Here is an 18,679-nt window from a genome sequence, read left to right as displayed (position 1 = left end):
CTGAGAGAGTTAGAGCAAAGGAAGGGGTAGCAGTAATGTTAAATGATCAGTTATGGAAGGAGAAAAGAGAATATGAATGTGTAAATTCAAGAATTATGTGGATTAAAGTAAAGGTTGGATGCGAGAAGTGGGTCATAATAAGCGTGTATGCACCTGGAGAAGAGAGGAATGCAGAGGAGAGAGAGAGATTTTGGGAGATGTTAAGTGAATGTATAGGAGCCTTTGAACCAAGTGAGAGAGTAATTGTGGTAGGGGACTTGAATGCTAAAGTAGGAGAAACTTTTAGAGAGGGTGTGGTAGGTAAGTTTGGGGTGCCAGGTGTAAATGATAATGGGAGCCCTTTGATTGAACTTTGTATAGAAAGGGGTTTAGTTATAGGTAATACATATTTTAAGAAAAAGAGGATAAATAAGTATACACGATATGATGTAGGGCGAAATGACAGTAGTTTGTTGGATTATGTATTGGTAGATAAAAGACTGTTGAGTAGACTTCAGGATGTACATGTTTATAGAGGGGCCACAGATATATCAGATCACTTTCTAGTTGTAGCTACACTGAGAGTAAAAGGTAGATGGGATACAAGGAGAATAGAAGCATCAGGGAAGAGAGAGGTGAAGGTTTATAAACTAAAAGAGGAGGCAGTTAGGGTAAGATATAAACAGCTATTGGAGGATAGATGGGCTAATGAGAGCATAGGCAATGGGGTCGAAGAGGTATGGGGTAGGTTTAAAAATGTAGTGTTAGAGTGTTCAGCAGAAGTTTGTGGTTACAGGAAAGTGGGTGCAGGAGGGAAGAGGAGCGATTGGTGGAATGATGATGTAAAGAGAGTAGTAAGGGAGAAAAAGTTAGCATATGAGAAGTTTTTACAAAGTAGAAGTGATGCAAGGAGGGAAGAGTATATGGAGAAAAAGAGAGAGGTTAAGAGAGTGGTGAAGCAATGTAAAAAGAGAGCAAATGAGAGAGTGGGTGAGATGTTATCAACAAATTTTGTTGAAAATAAGAAAAAGTTTTGGAGTGAGATTAACAAGTTAAGAAAGCCTAGAGAACAAATGGATTTGTCAGTTAAAAATAGGAGAGGAGAGTTATTAAATGGAGAGTTAGAGGTATTGGGAAGATGGAAGGAATATTTTGAGGAATTGTTAAATGTTGATGAAGATAGGGAAGCTGTGATTTCGTGTATAGGGCAAGGAGGAATAACATCTTGTAGGAGTGAGGAAGAGCCAGTTGTGAGTGTGGGGGAAGTTCGTGAGGCAGTAGGTAAAATGAAAGGGGGTAAGGCAGCCGGGATTGATGGGATAAAGATAGAAATGTTAAAAGCAGGTGGGGATATAGTTTTGGAGTGGTTGGTGCAATTGTTTAATAAATGTATGGAAGAGGGTAAGGTACCTAGGGATTGGCAGAGAGCATGCATAGTTCCTTTGTATAAAGGCAAAGGGGATAAAAGAGAGTGCAAAAATTATAGGGGGATAAGTCTGTTGAGTGTACCTGGTAAAGTGTATGGTAGAGTTATAATTGAAAGAATTAAGAGTAAGACGGAGAATAGGATAGCAGATGAACAAGGAGGCTTTAGGAAAGGTAGGGGGTGTGTGGACCAGGTGTTTACAGTGAAACATATAAGTGAACAGTATTTAGATAAGGCTAAAGAGGTCTTTGTGGCATTTATGGATTTGGAAAAGGCGTATGACAGGGTGGATAGGGGGGCAATGTGGCAGATGTTGCAAGTGTATGGTGTAGGAGGTAGGTTACTGAAAGCAGTGAAGAGTTTTTACGAGGATAGTGAGGCTCAAGTTAGAGTATGTAGGAAAGAGGGAAATTTTTTCCCAGTAAAAGTAGGCCTTAGACAAGGATGTGTGATGTCACCGTGGTTGTTTAATATATTTATAGATGGGGTTGTAAGAGAAGTAAATGCGAGGGTCTTGGCAAGAGGCGTGGAGTTAAAAGATAAAGAATCACACACAAAGTGGGAGTTGTCACAGCTGCTCTTTGCTGATGACACTGTGCTCTTGGGAGATTCTGAAGAGAAGTTGCAGAGATTGGTGGATGAATTTGGTAGGGTGTGCAAAAGAAGAAAATTAAAGGTGAATACAGGAAAGAGTAAGGTTATGAGGATAACAAAAAGATTAGGTGATGAAAGATTGAATATCAGATTGGAGGGAGAGAGTATGGAGGAGGTGAACGTATTCAGATATTTGGGAGTGGACGTGTCAGCGGATGGGTCTATGAAAGATGAGGTGAATCATAGAATTGATGAGGGAAAAAGAGTGAGTGGTGCACTTAGGAGTCTGTGGAGACAAAGAACTTTGTCCTTGGAGGCAAAGAGGGGAATGTATGAGAGTATAGTTTTACCAACGCTCTTATATGGGTGTGAAGCGTGGGTGATGAATGTTGCAGCGAGGAGAAGGCTGGAGGCAGTGGAGATGTCATGTCTGAGGGCAATGTGTGGTGTGAATATAATGCAGAGAATTCGTAGTTTGGAAGTTAGGAGGAGGTGCGGGATTACCAAAACTGTTGTCCAGAGGGCTGAGGAAGGGTTGTTGAGGTGGTTCGGACATGTAGAGAGAATGGAGCGAAACAGAATGACTTCAAGAGTGTATCAGTCTGTAGTGGAAGGAAGGCGGGGTAGGGGTCGGCCTAGGAAGGGTTGGAGGGAGGGGGGAAAGGAGGTTTTGTGTGCGAGGGGCTTGGACTTCCAGCAGGCATGCTTGAGCGTGTTTGATAGGAGTGAATGGAGACAAATGGTTTTTAATACTTGACGTGCTGTTGGAGTGTGAGCAAAGTAACATTTATGAAGGGATTCAGGGAAACCGGCAGGCCGGACTTGAGTCCTGGAGATGGGAAGTACAGTGCCTGCACTCTGAAGGAGGGGTGTTAATGTTGCAGTTTAAAAACTGTAGTGTAAAGCACCCTTCTGGCAAGACAGTGATGGAGTGAATGATGGTGAAAGTTTTTCTTTTTCGGGCCACCCTGCCTTGGTGGGAATCGGCCGGTGTGATAATAAAAAAAAAAAAAAAAAAAATATATATATATAATATACATATATATATATATAATATACATATATATATATATAATATACATATATATATATATAATATACATATATATATATATATAATATACATATATATATATATAATATACATATATATATATATATAATATACATATATATATATATATAATATACATATATATATATATATAATATACATATATATATATATATAATATACATATATATATATATAATATACATATATATATATATATATATATATAATATACATATATATATATATATATAATATACATATATATATATATATATATAATATACATATATATATATAATATACATATATATATAATATATAATATATATATAATATACAATATATATATATATATATATATAATATACATTATATATATATATATGTATATTATATATATATATTATATATTATATATATATGTATATATTATATATATATATATATTACATATATATATAATATATAATATATATATAATATACATATATATATATATATATATATATATATATATATATATATATATATATATATATATATATATATATATATATATATATATATATATATATATATATGCGCCCTGTTTAAGGGCAATGTGTGGTGTAAATATTATGCAGAAAATTCGAAGTGTGGAAATTAGGAGAAGGTGTGGAGTTAATAAAAGTATTAGTCAGAGGGCAGAAGAGGGGTTGTTGAGGTGGTTTGGTCATTTAGAGAGAATGGATCAAAGTAGAATGACATGGAAAGCATATAAATCTATAGGGGAAGGAAGGCGGGGTAGGGGTCGTCCTCGAAAGGGTTGGAGAGAGGGGGTAAAGGAGGTTTTGTGGGCATGGGGCTTGGACTTCCAGCAAGCGTGCGTGAGCGTGTTAGATAGGAGTGAATGGAGGCGAATGGTACTTGGGACCTGACGATCTGTTGGAGTGTGAGCAGGGTAATATTTAGTGAAGGGATTCAGGGAAACCGGTTATTTTCATATAGTCGGACTTGAGTCCTGGAAATGGGAAGTACAATGCCTGCACTTTAAAGGAGGGCATTGTACTTCCCATTTCCAGGACTCAAGTCCGACTATATGAAAATAACCGGTTTCCCTGAATCCCTTCACTAAATATTAACCTGCTCACACTCCAACAGATCGTCAGGTCCCAAGTACCATTCGTCTCCATTCACTCCTATCGAACACGCTCACGCACGCTTGCTGGAAGTCCAAGCCCCTTACCCACAAAACCTCCTTTACCCCCTCTCTCCAACCCCTTTCGAGGACGACCCCTACCCCGCCTTCCTTCCCCTATAGATTTATATGCTTTCCATGTCATTCTACTTTGATCCATTCTCTCTAAATGACCAAACCACCTCAACAACCCCTCTTCAGCCCTCTGACTAATACTTTTATTAACTCCACACCTTCTCCTAATTTCCACACTCCGAATTTTCTGCATAATATTTACACCACACATTGCCCTTAAACAGGATATCTCCACTGCCTCCAACCATCTCCTCGCTGCTGCATTTACCACCCAAGCTTCACACCCATATATGAGTGTTGGTACTACTATACTTTCATACATTCCCTTCTTTGCCTCCATAGATAACGTTTTTTGAGTCCACATATACCTCAACGCACCACTCACCTTTTTTCCCTCATCAATTCTATGATTAACCTTATCCTTCATAAATCCATCCGCCGACACGTCAACTCCCAAGTATCTGAAAACATTCACTTCTTCCATACTCCTCCTCCCCAATTTGATATCCAATTTTTCTTTATCTAAATCATTTGACACCCTCATCACCTTACTCTTTTCTATGTTCACTTTCAACTTTCTACCTTTACACACATTCCCAAACTCATCCACTAACCTTTGCAATTTTTCTTTAGAATCTCCCATAAGCACAGTATCATCAGCAAAAAGTAACTGTGTCAATTCCCATTTTGAATTTGATTCCCCATAATTTAATAATTTAATAATTTAATAATATATATATATATATATATATATATATATATATATATATATATATATATATATATATATATATATATATATATATATATATATATAAATATATATATATATATATAAATATATATATATATATATATATATATATATATATATATATATATATATATATATATATATATATATATATATATATATATATATATATATATATATATATATATATATATTTGCATAAAGCTAGAATTTGTTTTAATTCTGATTGCAGTATTATGCTGTGTACTAAGAGCTTTAAAATTATTTGCACAGACACCATGTGAGGTAGATTACTGTGTATTACTGTATGGGAAGAGTAGTGTAGGGTTGGCTACACTATAGCAGAACAACGGAAATATACTGTTTTTCAAAGCAAATTATTTTAATATTGCAACTGAATTTCTACTTGCTGGTTTTAAGCTTGAACATTTACCTAAAATTTTTCTTCCATGGAAGCACAGTTTGAGGCTGCCCACTACATAGTCTAGGATCCTTCAAGTCATGATGTTAAATACTAAACAGCATCTAATGTATATTTGTCAAGGGAATTCTTACAAGTCATATATGATATCAAGTAAAGAGTGAAGAATCTTCAGGGACTGTTCAACGTCTGAGTTTATACATGCAACAAAGATTTTAGGACCTTGAGCACCCCTTATTCTCAAAATAAGAGTACAGTGGAACCTTGCTATGTGACCTTAATTCGTTCCAGAAGGCTGTTCGAGTGCCACTCCGTTTGAGTATCAAACAAGTTCTTCCCAACCAATTTTCTGTTTGGTTGGCTGTTATCACTAATCTTCGTAGGCCCAATGGCGACTTATTTACACAATACAAAAAAAGCACCAAAAAATGCGAAGAAACACGAAATAGTTTACAGAGAAGTTCTCGCAGGTCGTATTTGTTTGGTCGAGTGCTGAGCTTTGTTCAATTAGAGAGCTGGTCCTATGCCGAGGTTCCACTGTACACGTACAATGGAACCTCAGTTTTTGTTTGCCCTGGTTTTCGTTGAATTTGGTTTTCCTCGACTTTTTTCATCAAAATTTTGTCCCAGGTTTCATTCATCACCTTGGTTTTCGTTGACTTGACAGTGGTCCGCCATACCGAACATGTCTGCCTGCCCAGGCCCACACAAAGCATCCCATGCATTCCGAGTCAGTCTGGCTTTGTTTCTCGTCGAGTGAGCATTACCCCACACGTTCAACCAAAACATTTCGTAATAATCCATTTTTTTTTTGTACTTGTTCATTGAGTGTGACTGCTAAATAACCTACCATGGGACTAAAGAAAGTTTTGAGTGCCAGCCCTTTGATAAAGAAGGCGAGAAACACGATAGAATTCAAGAAAGAACTCGTAGCAAAGTATGAGTGGAATGAGCTGCAAAGTTTTGTGGAGAAATATTACTACTACCCTCTACAAAGGTAGAGGGTGGTAGTGATTGTGGGAGAGAGTGGTAGTGATGGTGGCAGAGGATGGTAGTGATGGTGGTAATGGTGGTAGAGGGTGGTAGTGATGGTGGTAGAGATAACCTGCCCTCCTCCTCATCTTCCATACACCAACAAGAGTCTTCAATAAAAGTAAAAGTGATGTTAAATGTTCATTTATCCATTTCATTAGTCCTTTATATTTATTTCTCATTGTTTTCTGTATGTAAAACTATAGTTATTCTCTATAAAATGTATTGTTTGTTTATACTTTTGGGTGCCTAGAACAGATTAATTGGATTTACATTATTTCTTATAGAAATATTGCTTCAGTTTTCGTCGAATTCAGTTTTTGTCAGACTTTCTGGAACAAATTAATGACGAAAACCGAGGTTCCACTGTATTTCAATAAAATTTTCACGTTTTTGAGGGGATCAGAAATGTTTCTAAATTTTTTCCACACCTATAAATAAGGACCACCCTACTAAGACATTCACCTACATTTTCTTAATTTTTTAGGGGTAAAATTAACTGAAGAGAACAAAGTCCAGGTACTCTGGTACCACAGTAAAGTCAGGGTCAAAAGTCCTGTTATACATGTAGTATGTCCATTTGAAGGTGTGGCAAGTGGCCTCTAGCAGTTCATAATCTTACAGTTCTGAATCTGAGGCAATTACTTTAACAGGATGTTTTATCCATGACTGTATATGGCCACATACATCAAGAACTGAATTATAATCATAAAATACAGCATTCTCTATCATGACACCTAATACAACTCATTCAGTACTTGCCAATTATAATTACAGAATTAAATTCACAAAACAACTCTAAACTCAATGCCTGTAAAATGTATACAAATGTGATGCCATGTCATCACTGTCTGTAATAAACTGCACCTTATCGTGCATAAGTCAAAACTTGACATTATATATCAATGTTTGAGAGATGTTCTACTCAGTTGATAAATGATGACACTGTTTATGCCTTGGCATTTATTTCAACTTTGCCATGCAAAAATAAAATCATAAAACTAGTAAATTTATTTGTTAAAATGAATAACAGGAAATGTACTTATTTTCAAGCCAAGGCAAATTAATAACAAATAAAGCTTAGGTAAGAGAGAAACTTTCTCGTGATTACCTTGGGAATCCGCTGATCCTGGGAAAACTGCATTAAAGATATTTAACTAATTTATTATGACTACCTTACATATCAAAAATTACTTGTATATAATTCTTATCCTACTGACCATGGAATCTTCAAACCAAATAATTAAAATCTAAATTACATAAAGTTAAGTCTAAATTTAATTCTACTAAAGAGTATGAAGTACAATTCTAGTCTTTACAAGAAGACATTTCATTAGGAGATTAAACCATTTTAAAACCTTTCTCTCTTCGTATATAGTACTATAATGCACAGACTGAGACTGAAAGATACACTGAGCCAGTGGAGCTCTGATCCAACGAGATGAAACTCCTAAAAAAAGTTCCCAAACTATAATACTTAAAATCCAAACTTCTCCAATAATTCCATCATAATAATTAGCCTTGCTACCAAATTTAAGTGATAAGACCAAATTACAAAGTACATCATACAGTATAATTCCCTGAAACAAATTCCTTTAATTTGCAATACATTTTTATTTTAATGCTAATTACACCATGTGCCTTTGTCTTTGTTAAATCATGCTCCTTAATTTTTTATTCTTATCATTTCCCTAACCTTTATTATATTGCCATCTTCATTTGCTTTGTGTTCCTTTTATGATAAGTATTACCCTACCCTGCCAATCATGAATTTTGTCATATAATTTTGTCTTATAAACTAAATCTTATCACTTGTACGGTACATTTAACCCCTTAGCCTTCACACCAGTTATCGCAATCCAACAGTAACTAGAATTTATATTATGCATTTATACCTTACCTGTCAATACTTTTAGCTAAACTCATAAGCTAAAGCAAATTCAAATCTACACAAGTCTTTAGTATTAAGTAATTTTAGTACTGCTTTCATTCTTTCTAAATCATGTGCAGCCTATGGGTTTTACATTTTTTTATATTTTTGTATGCTCTTTTTGGAAATAAAATACTATATTTTTATTATAAGAATAAATGGAACAGAAACTTGAAATGTGCAATCATAAATCAACTGAAGAATCTGTAACAAATTCAATGCATATTTCTAGAAAACATGGACAAACTAAAGTTGAATATTACTGTTATGTGCACTCATATTTTGGTACTTTCTGTTTTGATTAATAAAAAGAATTTTAGAAGTTGTCTTTTTCTGAGTTTTCCTCAGTTTTCATTTCCAGAAATTTTCTCATATTTTAAACAGCTTTATTCAATTGGCTGGAGTTTACCTTTGTTCACCGTACTAGCCAAAACTATTTCTCTTTTTGATTAACATATGCCAGTTTTGTCTTATTTTATATTTGACAAACATTTTTTTTCTCATTTCACTTTTAAGTAACTGATTTTTTTTTTTCAACAAGTCGGCCGTCTCCCATCAAGGCAGGGTGACCCAAAAAAGAAAGAAAATCCCCAAAAAGAAAATACTTTCATCATCATTCAACACTTTCACCTCACTCACACATTATCACTGTTTTTGCAGAGGTGCTCAGAACACAACAGTTTAGAAGCATATACATATAAAGATACACAACATATCCCTCCAAACTGCTAATATCCCGAAACCCCTCCTTTAGAGAGCAGGCATTGTACTTCCCATTTCCAGGACTCAAGTCCGGCTATATAAAAATAACCGGTTTCCCTGAATCCCTTCACTAAATATTACCCTGCTCACACTCCAACAGATCGTCAGGTCCCAAATACCATTCGTCTCCATTCACTCCTATCGAACACGCTCATGCACGCTTGCTGGAAGTCCAAGCCCTTCGCCCATAAAACCTCCCTTACCCATTCCTTCCAACCTTTTCGAGGATGACCTCTACACCGCTTTCCTTCTCCTACCGATTTAAATGCTCTCCATGTCATTCTACTTTGATCCATTCTCTCTAAATGACCAAACCACCTCAACAACCCCTCTTCAGCCCTCTGACTAATACTTTTATTAACTCCACACCTTCTCCTAATTTCCACACTCCGAATTTTCTGCATAATATTTACACCACACATTGCCCTTAGACAGGACATCTCCACTGCCTCCAACCATCTCCTTCCTACTGCATTCACAACCCAGGCTTCACACCCATATAAGAGTGTTGGTACTACTATACTTTCATACATTCCCTTCTTTGCCTCCACAGATAACGTTTTTTGACTCCACATATACCTCAACCCACCACTCACCTTTTTTCCCTCATCAATTCTATGATTAACCTCATTTTTCATAAATCCATCCGCCGACACGTCAACTCCCAAGTATCTGAAAACATTCACTTCTTCCATACTCCTCCTTCCCCATTTGATATCCAATTTTTCTTTATCTAAATCATTTGATACCCTCATCACCTTACTCTTTTCTATGTTCACTTTCAACTTTCTACCTTTACACACACTCCCAAACTCATCCTTTGCAATTTTTCTTCAGAATCTCCCATAAGCACAGTATCATCAGCAAAAAGTAACTGTGTCAATTCCCATTTTGTATTTGATTCCCCATAATTTAATCCTACCCCTCTCCCGAACACCCTAGCACTTACTTCTTTTACAACCCCATCTATAAATATATTAAACAACCATGGTGACATTACACATCCCTGTCTAAGACCTACTTTTACTGGGAAGTAGTCTCCCTCTCTTTTACACACCCTAACCTGAGCCTCACTATCCTCATAAAAACTCTTTACAGCATTTAATAACTTACCACCTATTCCATATACTTGCAACATCTGCCACATTGCTCCCCTATCCACTCTATCATATGCCTTTTCTAAATCCATAAATGCAATAAAAACTTCCCTACCTTTATCTAAATACTGTTCACATATATGCTTCAATGTAAACACTCGATCTACACATCCCCTACCCACTCTGAAACCTCCTTGCTCATCCGCAATCCTACATTCTGTCTTACCTCTAATTCTTTCATTTATAACCCTACCGTACACTTTTCCTGGTATACTCGGTAAACTTATTCCTCTATAATTTTTACAATCTCTTTTGTCCCCTTTCAATTTATATTAAGGGACTATACATGCTCTCCGCCAATCCCTAGGTACCTTCCCCTCTTTCATACATTAAACAAAAGTACCAACCACTCCAACACTATATTCCCCCTGCTTTTAACATTTCTGTCATGATCCCATCAGTTCCAGCTGCTTTACCTCCTTTCATTCTATGTAATGCCTCACGTACCTCCCCTACACTTACATTCTGCTCTTCTTCACTCCTAAAAGATGGTATACCTCCCTGGCCAGTGCATGAAATTACCGCCTCCCTTTCTTCCTCAACATTTAAAAGTTCCTCAAAATATTCTCGCCATCTACCTAATACCTCCATCTCCCCATCTACTAACTCCCCTACTCTGTTTTTAACTGACAAATCCATACGTTCCCCAGGCTTTCTTAACTTGTTAAACTCACTCCAAAATTTTTTCTTATTTTCATTAAAATTTCTTGACAGTGCCTCTCCCACTCTATCATCTGCTCTCCTTTTGCACTCTCTCACCACTCTCTTCACCTTTCTTTTACTCTCCATATACTCTGCTCTTCTTGTAACACTTCTGCTTTGTAAAAACCTCTCATAAGCTAACTTTTTCTCTTTTATCACACCCTTTACTTCATCATTCCACCAATCACTCCTCTTTCCTCCTGCCCCCACCCTCCTATAACCACAAACTTCTGCCCCACATTCTAATACTGCATTTTTAAAACTATTCCAACCCTCTTCAACCCCCACTACTCATCTTTGCACTAGCCCACCTTTCTGCCAATAGTCGCTTATATCTCACCCGAACTTCCTCCTCCATAGTTTATACACTTTCATCTCTCTCTTACTTGTTGTTGCAACCTTCCGCTTGTCCCATGTACCTCTTACTCTAACTGTAGCTACAACTAAATTATGGTCCAACATATCAGTTGCCCCTCTATAAACATGTACATCCTGGAGCCTACCCATCAACCTTTTATCCACCAATATATAATCTAACAAACTACTTTCATTACGTGCTACATCATACCTTGTATATTTATTTATCCTCTTTTTCATAAAATATGTATTACTTATTACCAAATCTCTTTCTACACATAGCTCAATTAAAGGCTCCCCATTTACATTTACCCCTGGCACCCCAAATTTACCTACTACTCCCTCCATAACGTTTTTACCCACTTTAGCATTGAAATCCCCAACCACAAGTACTCTCACACTTGGTTCTAAACTCCCCACGCATTCACTCAATATTTTCCAAAATCTCTCTCGTCTACACTTCTCTCTTCTCCAGGCGCATATACGCTTACTATAACCCACTTTTCACATCCAACCTTTATTTTACTCCACATAATCCTTGAATTAATACATTTATAGTCCCTCTTTTCCTGCCATAGCTTATCCTTCAACATTATTGCTACTCCTTCTTTAGCTCTAACTCTATTTGAAACCCCTGACCTAATCCCATTTATTCCTCTCCACTGAAACTCTCCCACCCCCTTCAGCTTTATTTCACTTAAAGCCAGGACATCCAGCTTCTTCTCATTCATAACATCCTTTTTTATTTTGTACACTTAAGTACTGCTAATAATATCTATTGTATTTTTAAATTTGAGTTCACTCCATCATATACAGCATTATCTTCTGATTACAATGAAGCCTTAGATTTGGTTACAAAACATCAAAACTAAGGAAAGGAATATTCCTTTTTTTCTTGGTATGTGGTATATTAACCCTTTGAGGGTTTTCGTCGTACTAGTACGTCTTACGCGTAGGGGTTTTTGACGTACTAGTACTCATAAATTCTAGCGGCCTCAAATCTAGTGGGAGAAAGCTGGTAGGCCTTCATATGAAAGAATGGGTCTATGTGGTCAGTGTGCACAGTCTAAAAAAAATCCTGCAGCACACAGTGCATAATGAGAAAAATTTTTTTTTACCATTTTTTTTTAATAAATCAGCGACTTTGCAGTGTATTTTCGTATGGTATTTATTGTTGTATTCTAGTTTTCTTGGTCTCATTTTATAGAATGGAAGACATATTACAGAAATTGAGATGATTTTGACTGGTTTTACAAAGAAAGGTGCCTTGAAATTGAGCTCAAAGTAGCAGAAATGTTCGATTTTTACCAAACTTCAAAAGTAAACAAATCGTGCCAAGCGTGCAATACACGTCAACTGGTGAGTCTAATATTCTTTCTCAAGTGCACCAATAATATTTATACCATTTTTTACACTAATGCAGTAGTCTGCATAACAGTAAATCTTATATTTTTTGTGAGAATAAAAATTCAAAGTGGAAAGCAAAAGAATATAAGAGGGGCCTTGAGACGTGACTAATGACCAGAGGAAATGTCATTTTAGTGCCAGGAATGTCTTTCTTGTTTATTCTGGACCCTATTCGGAAATTGGCATCTTTTGAAATTTGTGTGAAATTGGCAAAATTGCTAAATTCTGACCACTGTACTGGATAGTTGAATTTCATAAATGAGTGGTTTCTTGCACCCATTCGATGGAAAAAATGGAGTTCTAGCGAAATATTCATGTTTTTTGTCGACTAGTACAGTGAAATTGGCCGAAAATGGGGCTCAAAGTGGGCAAAATCGCCGATGCGTAAACATCGCCGAGACCGCTAACTTTGCGAGAGCATAATTCCGTAAGTTTTCTATCAAATTTCAAACTTTTGGTGTCTTTATGATCGGGAAAAGATTCTCTATCTTTTCATAAGAGAAAATAATTTTTTTTTTTTTTTAAATTTGGCCGACCCTGAGAACGAGATTCGGAGAGGGCCTGTCGACCCTCAAAGGGTTAAAGACTAACAAAAAACATCTGCCATAACTCAGATAAAAGCTAGTACAGAGAAAGAGCCCAACTGATGAAACTAATAAAGTACTGGGCAGTACAATAAAAGACATACTGTGCTAACACCGGAAGAAATACAGTACAATACTGTATTATGAAGTTATGACAACTACAGACAAACTAAGTAGAGAATAATGAAACGTTTTTGAACACACACAAAAATGGGTTAAGCTGCCAAATCTGAAATACAAGTTGGTGGTTCCACAATAAGGAGATCGAGTGCAAAAAGACATGATACTGATGCAAGGATTGTCTAGATTCACTGTGTTTGACAATTTGTTTTGAAGACTATCACACCGACAGTATTAAATAATATTAAAGAACGTGTTGAGTAATATTTAGAAAGAAAACAAAAGAATAGTGCAAAAAATTATTTGGGTGTGGTACTGTGAGGGAAAAGTTCAACAGATAGAAGTAACGAACAGGTATATGGTAACAATAGTTTGATTGCCGGCTACTTGTTAAGGTAGGGCGAGTCTAGCTCCCGCTACTCCCCCCTTTTTCCCCCACCCCGAAAGTGATAGTTTGATTGCCGGCTGTTTGTTAAGGTAGGGTAAGCCTAGCTCCCGCTATCACCCCCCCTTCCTCCCCCCCCCCCCGAAAGGTGACGTGTGGGGCTCCGGTCAAACAGTAATCACTCGACTCACAGCTCCCAGCACTACTGTAAGTATATGCCTGCTCATATTCTAGTGGACTTATTGGTTGAAAGCTTCACTTTTGACCAATAATAAACTTAGTCCTTTCAGTCTTGCTCTGTTAAATGTCTTAATAATCACCACGTCTTTTAGGTACTGTACCTATCATGAAGAGTGATTTCTTAAGCAGTGGGTAACCTGTCTCTCTTTCCAGCTTGGAATGACAAATTGGGTCACCTGCCAACCAACGAGAAGAATTGAAGGAGACGGACTAACGTCCAGAGACGTCCCATGATGAATCTACTTACCTGTTATGTACGCCGACGCAGGACATAACCCCTCATCATAGCAGTGGTAACAAACCTGCTTTCCTGTCATCTGGATTAATTATTCACGGCTATAGACTCTGAAGAATGAGCCGGTGGGTCGCAGGTGATGTCACCAACACCTGCGACCCCCCCCTTTCATTATCAGCAACGGCTACGATTTCAACAACACGCAGTGTCACCAACACCAAACACCCCAGTATCACTATATCTATATATATTAGCGTTGAGTTCCAATGTCATTTTTTCATTTCATTTTTCATTTTTCTTTCAAATAGGATATACCTTTCATGTTTCACTGTTTTATGTTTGCTTTAATAAATAATAAAGTGTTTATCTTTGTGAATTATTATTTCTTTTTCTATTCAATAATTTTCCTGAGGAGGAGCCAGTCTTGGTAATACTGTCTGAAGTTGTTACAGGGCTGAGTAAGCCTTCACAGGTACTGTCATCAAGATTCTGTCTATGTGCCACAAGGATGATTCTAGTGAATCACTATTAATAATAATTTTTGAATTTTGTTATTCTTGAGTGCGTATTCTTTCAAGAAATTCAGAAGTGTTTGCACGTTAAGCCATAAATGCTTCAACATTTAGAACAAAATACAGGAGGGCCCTGTTTGTATGCTCTTAGGTTCCCAACCCCGTACAGTAACCAAAAATTGCTGGCGGATGGAAAAGAGATGTTTTTTCATTATTGAATACTTCTAAAATGTCTGATAGCATGTTTACACCATCATATATTAAGTGCTCAATACAGTTAAACATAAAAAAACAGATAAAGTAAAATAAATGCACAGCACATACAATACATACCTTAAAATATGGTGCTGGTTGCCCTTCCTTTATGCAACTGTTCTACATAAGCGGCAAAAAGGCGGTAAAAGCACTGAACATAATGAACAATGGCTTAATTGAAAGCCAACAAAAACATGAAGCACCAAAAAGAGTGCTGTATGTACAGAGCCCTTCTGTACTAAAGTTCATATTCATGAACAGTAGTAAGATCATAAGCTCTAGATGGGAAATTTGCTTACAAATGAGACTCAAAAACTTACAAAATTATGCTCTCACAAAATTCGAGGTCTCAGCGATATTTACACATCGGCAATTTCACCCGTTTTAAGCTCTATTTTTGGCAAATTCCCTTACTCCAGTTGACCAAACTCATAGCTATTTCGCTAGTATTCCTTCTACTCTATCGAATGAGTACAAGAAACTGCCCATTTACCTATTTCAATTACCCAATAAAGTGGACAATTTCACACAAAATTCAATGATTACCAATTTGAAAATAGGGTCCAGAATAAACAATCCAGACATTCCTGGCACTAAATAAACATTTCCTCTGCTCCTAAGTCACGTTTCTAGGTCCCTCTTATATTATGCTTGCTTTTCATTTTGAAATTATATTCACAAAAATACAGAAAATTTACTTTCATGCAGACAACTGCATTATTGCAATAATTATATAAATAATGTCAGTGCATTCCTAAATGCATATTAGACTGGCCAGTCTGATGTACCCTGGAATATCGGCAAAAATCAAACATTTCCACTACTCTGAGCTCAATTTCAAGCTACTTTCTGTCCCGAAAGTAATTAAAATAATCTCTATTTCTGTAATATATCTTCCATTCTACCAAATGAGACCATAAATACCATACAAAAAACACCAGAAATTCACTGTTATAAACCAAAAAATACTGTCGTACTTTTTTTCTCCTCATACACTGATATTTTTATGTGGTGCACACTTACTGCACAGACCTATTCTTTCATATCTAGACCCAAATTTACCACTCACAGCTTATCTGAGTAAGCTGAGCTCATGGTGTCAAACTATGGGACCAACACTGGCTTCAAAGCCAGGATACAATGGGACTGACACAAAAAGAGTTAACAGACACTGACAACCTGTTGCATAACAAAGAAGCTACACAAGAAAAGGCTCTTTCTAGGAATGATTTCTCCCAAACTACATCAGGCTCAATTAGTCTAAAAGGGTTCTTGTCAATTCTCAAACATTCCTGAGCCTAATGTACAAGGCACAAATATATCAGAAAGATACTTGAAATTTATTAAACAGAATAACCTTCAAACAGTTTACACTGATTTGGATCCAATACATATATAGTAGGGCCCCACTTATACAGCAGGTTAGGTTCCAGGCTACCGCCGTAAAGCTGAAATCGCCATAAAGTGAAACACCTCTTTTTTCCACTTATAATGCATACAAATACTAGATAACAAGTTTACACTATAACCCCTTCTCCTGTATATATTACTAAATTTGAAAGGAGAAACTTTCGTTTTTCTTTTTGGGCCACCCCACCTCGGTGGGATACGGCTGGTACGTTGAAAGAAGTAGTAGTTTACACTAACATATATTAAGTTAGTAAGTAAGTTTACTGAGATATACACAAATGCAGTTACATAGATTATCATACATAGCAGCATATGTGTAAAGTACCTAGGATAACCCAAAAAAGTCAGTGTGGCTTATTTCCATTGCGGTTAGCAGTAGAACTAGGCATTAAAAAACAATAAAAAAGTAAAATACACACATAGTACACTCATTACTACCTTAAAATATTTGTAGACCTAATCTAGGGTAAGACAAGTAGTATTTATTGTAATAAATCAAGTGTGGTATGTATGGTAGCCAGCCAGGCTACCATACCAGGCCACCCCATCCACACATAATATTCTACAACATTTAAGCACCCCAGAGCGATAAAATGCATATACAGTTCACTCATTACTTACCTTAAAATATTTGTAGTCTTAATGTAGGGTCAGAGGTGAGTACACGAAATAAAACAAATAAATGAAAGAGAGAGAGAGAATGAGTACATGAGAGAGGACACTCGTGGAGTTATGTAAACCAGGCGAACGTGAGTTTTGAAAACAAACAAAGTGTACACGTCTGGTTTGTGTACAAGTTACATTGTGTACAAGTTGTCTGTACGTTATGGTAAAATAAATAAAGAACACTCCCATTCTCATTTAACACCATTTTTTGGAAGAAATGACACTCTGAGTGAAGGCATATGAAAGGAATAATTTTCTACAGTTACCCCCAGTAACACATTTTCTCTTATGTTGGACTAGAGAAAATGTTATTCTTGCCATCACTTGTACAAGTTGTCTGGCTCCCACATCTCATATTTATATTTATTGATTCTACTGTGGGGTGTATTTGTCATCTTTATGTGTTATGTATCGTGTTTATTATATAATTTTGAAAAAAATATAGCTGGATTAATAAAAATGTGTATATTAACGTAATATACGACATGTAATGAGACTTGGTGATTATTATTATCATTGCTAATATGGCGTCACTCGTATAAGTCGTCTGGCTCCCACATCTCATATTTATGTTTATTTATTCTACTGTGGAGTGTACTTATCATCTTTATATGTTATGTATCATGTTCATTATATAATTTTGAAAAAATATCATACATGGATTAATGAAAATGTGCATATTAACGTAATATACGACATTTAATGAGATTCAATGATTATTATTGAGTATTATCATCATTACTAATATGGCATCTCAAGGCATAAGACACTAGTGTGTGTGCGCGTGCATGTATGTACATGTGTGCGCGTGTGCACGTGCGCGCACCTGTGTGTGTGTGTGTGCGCACATGTGTATCATTTCGGCTAAATTAATTCTTTCATATTTCGTTATCATATTACTATAAGATTAAGAGAGGTTTACATGTAGAAAAAACACAGGAATGGTAGCTCACCATTTAATGCTGGATTAAATGTTAATATGCAAATTTAAAAGAATTGTTGGGTTAAAACCTTAATAATATACAACTATTTAACATTACCCTAAAAAGATGAGCTTGAAATCTAAAACCTTAAAGAAACTAACCTGAGAAATGATAGTCTTCTTTATGACCATTCCTGCCATAGCTGCTTGTTCTGCCTGGTCTGTGGGCTGATCAACATCTTCTGGTCTGGATTTTAATGAAGCAAGTTTGATCTCATCACTGCTGAGGACTGAGAGCGTATCTTGTAACATGGGCAGGCTGTCTGGCGTTAATTTAATACGACCATCGACCACTCCACCTGAATATATTTATTCCTGATCAAACTACATTTCAAAATAACGATAAAATTAAATATGGCTCAATCAAGGAAGATATCCCTTGGAATACCCATTATCTCAATTTATCCTCCAAGACTTATGAACAGAAAAATGCCAGTAAAACAGGCAAAACTTACAAACA

At 36.2% G+C, this 18,679-nt stretch overlaps 1 protein-coding gene across 1 annotated transcript in view; it reads right to left on the bottom strand.

Annotated features, from left to right (window-relative positions):
* Nucleotides 1–18,679, bottom strand: part of Cap-D3 (Chromosome associated protein D3) — a 114,816-nt gene that overhangs the window by 30,735 nt on the left and 65,402 nt on the right. The window contains exon 12 of the mRNA XM_070084089.1: nucleotides 18,322–18,518. Coding sequence (XP_069940190.1) covers nucleotides 18,322–18,518 — 197 coding nt within the window. The remainder of the gene's footprint in view (nucleotides 1–18,321; nucleotides 18,519–18,679) is intronic.

The sequence above is a fragment of the Cherax quadricarinatus genome, chromosome 11, assembly GCF_038502225.1.
Source record: "Cherax quadricarinatus isolate ZL_2023a chromosome 11, ASM3850222v1, whole genome shotgun sequence".
In the NCBI taxonomy this organism is placed as follows: Eukaryota; Metazoa; Arthropoda; class Malacostraca; order Decapoda; family Parastacidae; genus Cherax; species Cherax quadricarinatus.
This window is presented reverse-complemented; position numbering and strand designations above follow the sequence as displayed.